General features: G+C 27.6%; 1 protein-coding gene across 2 annotated transcripts in view; it reads right to left on the reverse strand.

The window, feature by feature from the left end:
• Positions 1 to 1,235: 1,235 nt before the first annotated feature.
• The window catches only part of LOC106689141 (blood vessel epicardial substance), a 40,976-nt gene continuing 31,347 nt past the window's right edge, over positions 1,236 to 10,864 (reverse strand). Inside the window, exons 8-9 of one of the 2 annotated variants that reach the window (XR_010844770.1) lie at positions 10,175 to 10,422; positions 1,236 to 8,116 (exon numbers count right to left, since the gene is read on the reverse strand). Coding sequence is in view for 1 of the 2 variants with exons in the window: in XM_067052234.1 (XP_066908335.1) it covers positions 10,226 to 10,422 (197 nt within the window). In the remaining variant the exon portion in view is untranslated. Of the gene's footprint in view, positions 10,423 to 10,864 lie in introns of both variants that reach the window. The other variant, XM_067052234.1, reaches the window with a different exon arrangement.

Raw genomic sequence — 10,864 nt, forward strand, 5'->3', positions numbered from 1 at the left:
AATTTAAAATTTACTGTCCAGCTTTTATCTTTTTATATATTATCTGTAATTTATATTCATTTGTAACTTTATAACTAATGTTTTTATTATATAAATTTACAAACCTTTGAATCCCTATTCAGTTCTGTGAATTTCTTTTTTTCACTATAATATATTTATTATATCCATTATTTTTTATTTTATTTCAATTTTATATTTTATCCATATGCTTTTATATAATTTCTCCCCCTTATTATGTATATTATCATTTGATGTCTGCCTGTATTTAATATTTTCTAATATTATCTTTGCTTTAACATTATTTTATATCTTTTATCAAATGTAACCTTTGTGCTAATTGCCACTTTCCCCTCCATCCTGTTGGTCTTCTCACCTTCATCATTTTTGTGTTTACTTCTATTCAAAAAGGTGAGTGCCCTATTCTGTTCATTCTTTTCCTTTTGTCTTTAGTTTGATTCTTATTTCCTTCATTTGCCATCTTTTATTGTTTACTTTATTTTTATATTTAATCCATTTTTTAATTATTACTTTTGTTTTCATTGTCTTATACCCTTTTGTAATTCTTGTTTATTAATACTTTTCACTGTAAATCTATTTTAGTTATTAATATCATTTTTCGTCCAGATAAAGCCCTGCAAAGTGGGGCGAAACATTGGTTCACATTTAATAGTTAATTCCTATTTCAGGTTTTTTTTTTTTTTTTTTAATTACACCATCTTTTGATTTTCTTATCAACTAAACAAGGTGATAATTGTAATCAAGCAAAATTTTTTAGAGCTCTCTGAATCCAAAAAACAAAACATTTTTGAGCTGTTGACTGTCTGTGGTACAATTATATTTCAAAAAAGGTGGTCAGATTAACTTTTAATACACTTCTTGGAAATTACTATGTGAAAACAAGGTGTGGATCCACTTCTATAATAAACCGCTGAAGTTTATATCCACTTATCCTCATAATAACTGATTTACCACTGAAATATGTGGGTGGAGTCACAAGAACCTTATTAAGGTTTGGTAAATCTTGAAAGACTAGTCTCACACAATAACCTTTTTATAACTATAACTTAATTTTCGTAAGCCATAAAATCTTTTAACATCACATGTTTTTTATACTTGTAATTTAACTTTTTTTTCTGTAATTGCTTCAAATCAGATAGTTTACACAATTCCATGTAGCCAGACCAGTTTTAAAAATAATTATGATAAATATTAGGATGATAAATTCCTAAAAAAGATACTTTAGAACATTAGCTTTTAATAACCACATAGTTTTGTAAAATGGTTACACATGTAACTAAAAACAAAAGTGATTGTTTTTTAAATACTATATCGCTCATTAAATACACTGCCGAAACTAAAAAAATTTATAAAATAATAAAATTAATAGGCTTATTAATTTATTAGAGTTACCCAGTCGAGGGAAAATATTAACTATAAGATATAGTATTGAAACATTTGTAACACAGAAAATAGGATTGGCCTCCTGAGATTGGAAGAATTCAATCCGATTTTAAGATTGGCTATAATGTAGCTCGAAACTGAATCCTATTTACATTTGTGGGACAAGTTATCAATGTAAATAAATAAACGCCATACTAAACCAAATAACTTTGAATAATACCAAAAGATTATTCTGATGGCAGAGTATGAAAATATTCCTTTAGAATCTATTCTTAACCTTAATAAGTTATTAACACACACAAATTTGATCCAAATATACTCTCAACATTTATTTTCAAAAACTCTCCAACGTTTCGGCCCTCAGGCCATTTCAAGGAGACAACCTTAAATATTGATGTCATATTCTTTAAAAAATTTTCTGCAGTCTAATTACCCATGTCATATGAAACTTTTTATATTTGAAATCTAAAACTTTTTCACATAAATAATTGTCTTTATTTCTACTTACTAGAGTTTTTGAAAATAAATGTTGAGAGTATATTTGGATCAAATTTGTGTGTATTAATAATAAAATAAATCACTCTCAAACAATCATTAACTTAATAAGTTAATTTTAAGCAGAATAATAATATAGTCTCTATTCAAATATAAATTAATGCATAATGAGAAGTAAAAATAAAAGGTTTTTTTTCATAAAATCTCATGTTACTTGTAAAAACAACTGGATATATAAACAAATATTCAATTGGTAACCAAATCAATTAATGGACAAATTTTTCCTCAACTACTTTATTGCAAGTTATTTTATAGTAATAATAAAAATATTGAGGATGATTGATTTTCAATAATTAATATTAATAGCAATAATCATAACTGAATCCAATATTAATTTGACAAAGCAAAAAGTTTTCCTAATAAAACTATTTCGGTTTATATCAAAAATTATTTTTCGACTTATGACATATTAAAAAGTATAATTTCGTTAGTAAATGTATTTAATTGTAAAACTCATGAGCTTAGGTACATAATACCTTACTACCATCATTACCCAACCAAAATTTATAGGCAAAATTGATTTTGAAGATTTGGTATTTGAGTAACAATTAAAAAAAATTCAATAGCCATTTGTGAACAATATTTTCTTTTAATATTTTTTTTTTCAGTTACGACATATTTAATGATCGATATGTATCTTGAACTTAAATTTAGATATATTGTAAGTATTTATCAGATCTCAGAATGATTCTATTGACAACATCAATAACTAACATATGCCTATATATGAATACGTAACTGAAAACGACATCACAGATAATTATTGGAACGCTTCCAATATGTCTTAATTTTATACATATAGAACATTTAAAATTAACAACATTGGTGAAATACTACAACTATTACATCAATGCAATGATTACATTATCTTTAATTTAAAACATAAAATAAATCTAAAATTGTGAATTACACAAGCTAGGTCAGTGACTATGTTCTCTGGAAAAGAAAACCAAACAAAAATAGGTAACAAATGGGACAAATTGATTTCTATTATTTTGTTTTAGTCTATTTTTTTTTTTTTTTTTATCACCTAACATTCTTTACACAGCCTCAAACGTACTAACACAAATTCATTACAACTATAAAACAAAATCATACACCTAGACAAATATACATTCATTCCAAGTGAGACCATCAGCACAGCAAACTCAAAATCTGCACTTATAAACAAATTTTAGGAATTAATAAAAAACATTGTCTAGGTTTGGCCTTTTTATAAAAAAATAGCTTCAGTAAATATATTTATTCAAGAATTTTTTTTAAATTTAAGTTTTTTTTTTTAACTGTTATTGAAAGACTGGCTTGAGAACCTATTTTTTGATTTAAAAAAAAAAAAAGTATTTTTATACTGATCAATTATAGTTACTTGGAGAAGATAAGGGTAGTTAACTTGTTCTACCAGTAAGCTGAGAACTCATCAGAAGACTATTATTTTATTGTAGACCCTAATGGTAAGAAATATCCTTTTTTTTTTTTTAAATTTAATTAATGACATAAATAAATATGTTTAAATGTTCCTGATTTAAACTTAATACCAGGTCAAAATTGGAAATTTAAAAATAAAAGAGCATGTAAGTGAAACAACTTATAATAGGAGAAAACTGGAATAAGGAAGAGGATGTGGTATAAAACTATCAAATATACAGTTTATTACATGTACTACTGATATAAGGAAATGAGGACCACCAAATTTTGCCAGAACAATTCAAAATTTGTTAAGGTTAAACAATGGACTGAAAAAAGAACTTAAATTATGGTAAGATAATACTATGGATCTGATAGCTGAGTATTGGGGCGAGGATCCCAGAACACTTGGGTCACAAGGTTATAGATTTCATTCCCACCTGGATCAGTCAATATTTATTTTACAGTGGCCCGAAGAAATGAATCTTGGCATTCCCACTCCAGAATTGTTTTGATCCTCAAAGGAGGACTTGAGCCAAAATAAAAAAATAAGATAATGTTATGGTTAAGGTTTGGAAAGATGTTAAAATAGGTGTAAACTTATTTATAAAAATATATTAGTGTTACAATTTTATATTAATTGTAATTATAAAAATATATAAGTGTGTCTAATGTTGGTGAGATACACAGTAGGGGTTAGAAGGAATACAAAGAAAGAGAAGTTAATTTTTTATCATGATCAGGGCGACCATTAGCTGACCGTGAGCCCAGGCCAAAATAATCCAGTGGACCAATCCCATTCAATGTTTAATGTATTTTATTTTTGTCAATAATAATAATGCAAAATGGATTACGGATTATTATGGAAGCAAAAATGTCTACTGTATTAAAATGACAAGAGATCTTGATGGTGGGCCTGATCAAGATAGTTCCAAACAGATTAGAACTGACTATTCAACACAGTTAAGGGAAAAATGCTATCAGATTACATAATAATTTTTAATTGTAGGAGATCATAAAGAAACATATACAATTTTAGAGGAAAATAGATAATCCAAATGAAGCCAATACAAATATTGAACTTTTATAATTTTGTTTCATTTAAAAACCAATTCACTTATACATGTGTTAATAACTCAATAACCTTTTTTTCTGTTCACAACATAATAACAAGGTCAGGAAATTTGAGACATCAGATGTAAAGGTATCTAAATACCTTTCCGGAGAAGAGGTTTGGAATAGTATTGATTTTAACTAGTTGATTTAATTAGATCATTCCCCCTACCTAAAATTTTCTCAAAAACATCCGATGACATAACCAGAATTACAAAAAAAAGAATTTCAGACCAAAATTAAAATAATTGCTAAAATATGCGAATAACCATGTCCAATTGTGGAGATCAGTGAGACATGGAAAAATAGGTCAAATAAGGAAGAGTACTGGTAATTCAGAATAGGTAGCAATCCTGAATACTACGCAATTAATGCCGAATCAAATGATGATAGGATAGGAAGAGGAAGGAGGATATGAGGTAAACTTAACATAAAGATCCCCATATTAACTAAAATAGAACAGTACTCAACTTTTTAATCCAACTGAATAAACAAATGATCAGAAATAATTAAATTCAAGAATATGTTAAGCATGTTTCTTGAAATATCGTCTTATTTCCTTCCATGTCGTAAGCAGCCTTTTAATAGTAAATGCTGAGGTTAAGCATGATTTAGACACGTGTTTCAGACCATTTTATTTTTTTATCTCCTAACTATGCTAGTGAGTTCGATCTGAAATAATGAAAACAGTGTTAAAATAATAATAGCCCTTCTTTAATTTACAGTTTACTTATTTTTCTCTTGTATAAATAGTAGCAGAAGCATAAATGGAATTAATAAAATCCAGTCTTCGATTCGATTTAAGGCATTGATTTGCAGTGATAGTTTTTTTTTTTTTATTTATTTAAAACTCGACAGTTGTAAACTCTACTTGGCTGTTCGTTGTTAAATTTCGTACAATACAGGTATACACGATTGCCGTATACATATAATCCGACATAACTGCTTTATTACTTTTAATGAATATATCAGATAATATTTATAAACTCCAGTAGGCAAAAGTTTGTGCTTTATTTATTTATTTTTGTTATAATCCCTTCGATCATCATTAAAAATGTTTTATAAAATATTTATGGGTAAAAGATGGTAATGCCTGTCTCTACTATATAAACGACTAGTGTCAAACATATATTATGAAAATAAGCAGTTTATATTGACATATAATATATATATTTTTTATAAATAGACATTGTTAATACTAACTTCTGTATAAAAAGGGTTTAAAGCATTAGGATAAAGGATAAACAGTAAGTTGGGTCATATCCGATACAGTCTTATATACATCTTATTGGGAACCAGAGAACATTTGTAACTTGAGGTGGGAACACCAATTATATATAATATATGTTATATAATTTTTTCATTTTTTTTTCTAAATTTTTTTCCTACAACACTTACATAAAATAACCACACAGGAGGCTTTGAAAAGTCCTTTCTTTCCAGTAATTTATTGTTTAATTGAGCTGAGAATATTTTCGAGCCTCACCATCAAATTACAATACTAAAAACATCCATTAAAAAGAACTAATGTCATGACAAGACAATATACACCAAGGCACTCTATCTAAACTTTTTCACTATTTATAAGACATCGATAGATTCCAGTTATTCTCATATTGTGGGCCAATGAAGATTACATTTTTAGAACTCAGAGAAAGAATGCACTATTTTTGTAAAAGTTGGTTAAGAAATTTGATTGTTAATGAGATATAATAGTAAATAATGAGAAATTTACTTTAATTTCAGCTGAGCTAAACAGTGCAGTTCTTTTTACAAAATAGGTCTTTGGCACTCTTCCTTTGAGGATTTTAACATGAACAGGAAGCAATAATCATTAAAAACAAATATATTTTCCAGTACTTGGCCAAAACTCAAGAGTTAAAAAAAAATTATGAAAAATTTTTTATGCAACTTCAAATATATTTGTTTTAAAATCAACTTATCAATAAATTCTACTGCAAAAATGTTTACTGCTCATGAATTGAAATTGTTACTTCTGTGGAGGCTTACAAGTTTGTAAGCAAAATCTTGATGCATTACAATAAATGATGATCTTAATACCTAAAATTTTCTTTTCAAAACATGTACGAGGCTGGATCATATAGTAAGGTTCCCTCTAGGGAGCCATTTTAGCCAACACTTTTGGCTATACTGCCATTTACAATAATTCCTCTACTATTGATCGCATCTTATTAGGCTTTGCTAAACAGCTCAATGCTAGGTGAGCAGCCACCCACAATGGAGGTCATGAATGCCACCAATGCATACTATTACTTCATTTAAAAAAATAAAAAATGGTTTCCACCATCAGACATTCATAAAATAATTAGCTAATCGACAAAATATATGTGTAGGAAGTTTACAGGTGGTAGCTTAGCTATTTATCATGAAGATGAATGGAAAAGAAGACCATCAGTTTCACAAGACATAATAGAAAAGTTGAAGGAAATATTGGTCTGAAGAATGGAGGATAATAATCCATTAATGCGGATTTGAACTGAAGACAAAATAAAAGAGAATGAATAATCAATAAGGGAGCCTTATTTTAGGATCCGTCCTCGTATTTATATATATGTAATCACAATTCACAGAAAATTAGTTCTTATTAACAAACCTAGTACAGTCAACTCTGAAAAACTTAATTTTCAAAAACATGTTAAATCACTTTAGTTTGACTAGTAATAGAAAAATGATAGATATAAAAGGCCTTAACTCAAGGAAATGTATGATGCCAAGATAAAATAATAAATTTTTCTATACTTCATATAATTATTGTGTTTAAATAATTAATATTTTTTGACTACACCTCATTCTCAAGTTTAGAGATCATTTATTACTGCGACTCGGAGTAAAATTTGAACTAATAAGCACACTCCTATTATTTTCTTGACCTGAAAAACTTTTTCTTAAGGGGACGAGAAATATGTTTAAATTATCAAGAGCTGACTGCATTAATACAAGTATATAAAAAGTTTAACTAAAATAAACTAATTGAAGTTTTAAAGGTTAACTGGAGACTTTTCTTTTGGTTGTTATCCCAAATTACAGATGTTTATTGAAAGACACAGCTTGGAATCTGACAATAAACATTTTCACTGTGCTTTACTAACTTCATTATATAACACATTTCTTAATTTTTTATTTATTTATTATTTCTTTTTTACTAATACACAAAATAAAGCTCTACAGTGATCCTGCAAATATTTATAACTTTTGAAGACTTTACGTAGACAACAGATAAATGCATTCATGAGATGAAAAACAAAGTTTATTTTATATTCTTGAGGTTATTTTAACTAATTAAATATAATGAATTGATAACCGCTAGCAAGAAGTTTTGTTTCTTAATCAATAAATAACATTTTAATTAAACTCTTAAAAAAATAAAATAAAATAAATGAAAAAAATGTTCATCACATGGAAGTTTTTGTGAAGAAATTCCATACATGAAGCAAAAATGAAAATCACTTCATTTCTCAATTAAGAAATTTTATTTTTAACTTTAGAATGGAATAAGATTGCCTATAACAAATACTTTTAAACTGGATATAAATACTCACAATTAACAAATATCTCAGCATAAAAAGTTCACTCCATTACACAGAAACATATCACACTGATCTTACCCTCCTATTGCACTGATCTAATACAAAAAAGAAATAACAAAAATTAGCACCTTATATGAGCAATAAATAATAAAATTAAAAAGAAGAAACATATGTAACAGTACAAATATATATAATGGAAGACCCCATTCACTATAAAAAAAAATAAAAGCACATGAATGAAATCAAAAGGCATCACATTTTATTGGCATTACAATTGTGTAAGCATTCAATTAAAATACCAATAGGTTTATTCATTGAAATTTCAAAGAATATCCAAAATATTAGGAAACCATTTTGTGCACAATGTTATATTTTCCTATTAAATAATAAATATTTATGAATATAGGACTTATTAGATACATATATATATTTGTAATCCCTTCAGTCTCAACTGAAAGATACAAGGTATAGTGAACAATATCGGAATGTTTCAAAATTTACAATTAAATATTTCAGATAATTCCTGGTAATTATAGTTTTCAAAGGTGATGATGATAAAGATCACATCTACTAAATAATTCAATAAGAGCCCTTACCAATCTGAAGGCCATTTAAGCTATTTGGTAAGTTTAAGAACTCTCTTTTCATCATCTCTTTTTAAAGAGACCTCATAGCTATCATGAAAAACATAACTTGTATAAAAACAATCTATTAAAAAAAAAATTATTTTTACAATTGTAATTAAGTACTGTTTCTCATAACACAAACCAAATACGAATCTTCATTTTATTCGAAGAAGTATCTCGTACTTTGAAAAAGTAAATCAAAACCAATCATTATAGCCACAGGAAAATTTTTTGAAGCATATTGCCCTTTTCAATCGAAAATATTACCCTGTCACCAAGAATCCAGAACAAATTCGAAGGCCTATTACACAATCAGATGGAAAATAACCAATAAATTAAGTTACAATTCCTACAAAGCTTAATTCTAAATGCTGGTATATTAATAATATACTTCAAGCATTATACAAATATATAAAATATATATAAACTATTCCAAACTTCTTATATTGAAATACAAATAGGTATTATAAAAACATATTTACATTAGCCTAATCTAAATTTACTTACAACAATAGCAATATTGTAATAAGTACAATTTCACTTTTATCACAAGTATTAAAGTACAAAAAAATTTATTTAGTTTGTATATAAGTTAATATGAAATTTATTGGTCTCTTTAGAGTCAAGAAGTATAGATTCCAGACCTGGTGTAAGAGGCCTTACCATCTGTTTCCGATGAGGTAGAAATTTTCATTATTCAATAAAAAAAATTACCGATAATGGAAAACGGCTCAGCATCAACGAGATAAGCCAATAGCCAACTAAAACAGGTAATGCCATAATTATCTAAACAGATAGACTAACAGTAGTCCAATAGTAATTATCCAATAAGTAAGTAACAGTCTTTCTGTGTTGGGGAGGAAGGATCGCAAAATGCATACAATAATTTACCAAGATAGCAAGTAAAATGTTTTCAAAATAAAGATAAAACATTATGGAAGTAAAATGTTTTCAAAATTAAGATAAAACATAATGCTCCAGTTAATTCTATTTAATGGTAATTAAGTGATGTAAAAGAAATATTCATCAATATTTATACTGAAATAGAATTAAATTGGTTTATTTTATACTGTATATTACCCACAAGAAAGAGAACCCTTATAATAAATAAGGATTTTAAAATGTTAAGGATGCTATAACAAACATATTGCAGTTTACTTTTGCAATCAAACAATTTCGGAAATGAAATCATCAGTTTGAAAATATATATATATATATATATATATATATATATAAGGAGAGAGAGAGAGAGAAAGACTAAGTTTTAATTTTTTAATATGATTTTTTTCTTTTTTTTATGTATTATGGTTGCAGTGTTTATCTTTACCCATCTATAAATATAACAGTATCCAAACCAACATTCCATGTTAGTAAAATGTACAAAATAATTTTAATTATCATACACATAATTGTAATGCCAAAAATTAGAATAACTAATGATTATAATATGTCAGAAAGAATGAAAGATAATAAATACAGAGAACTGATGGGAGATTTTAAAAGAATACATTAGGAAGCTCATGTTACAGGTTTGAGAATAGAAATGGGCTCGACGAGCTGAGGTGCGGCAGCCTGATGTCAGACATTGCTTTCTTCAAACTTGACCTCTCGGTGCCGTCTAACACTGGTCCTCTTAGGAGTAACTGGCGTCAAGGGAACTGGAAGTAGGTTGACCGGCTGCGAAGTTGCTGCAGCAAAGGGGGAATTCTCAAGGAACTGGTTGGCAACAACAGGAGGCCACCACTCATGTTGGGTATACTTCAACGGTGACTCAGCTGCAATAAAAAAAAAAAATATATATATATTGTAATAATTTTACAAATAAAATTAAAATAATTTTTGCTCGTTTTATAACTTTATTTCAAATATAAGAGATAACTTGGGTTCTAATTAAGAACTTTACTACTTAATGGATAATATAATTTTATTATACAAAAAGAAGACTCTTAATCTCAAGGCGTATGGTTGCTAGACAATCAGAACAGGCATTTACAATAATTACAATTAATTAAATTAAAATCTAGTTTACATTTGTATCTATTTTATGTATACAAAACTAACCAAGCTCACGGTCTTCCTTTTGAGATCCTTGATGTTTTCTTTTCTTCTATTGTTCTGGCGTCCAAGCGTCCAAAAATGGCTTCCTTCTTGCTGGACAGAAATTGATGATGGCCTCCTCAAGACATCGTTGCTCCTCGGCGCCACAGACCCGACTCC

This window comes from Halyomorpha halys, unplaced genomic scaffold (assembly GCF_000696795.3).
Source record: "Halyomorpha halys isolate HHAL.00 unplaced genomic scaffold, Hhal_1.1 Scaffold1284.1, whole genome shotgun sequence".
NCBI lineage: Eukaryota > Metazoa > Arthropoda > Insecta > Hemiptera > Pentatomidae > Halyomorpha > Halyomorpha halys.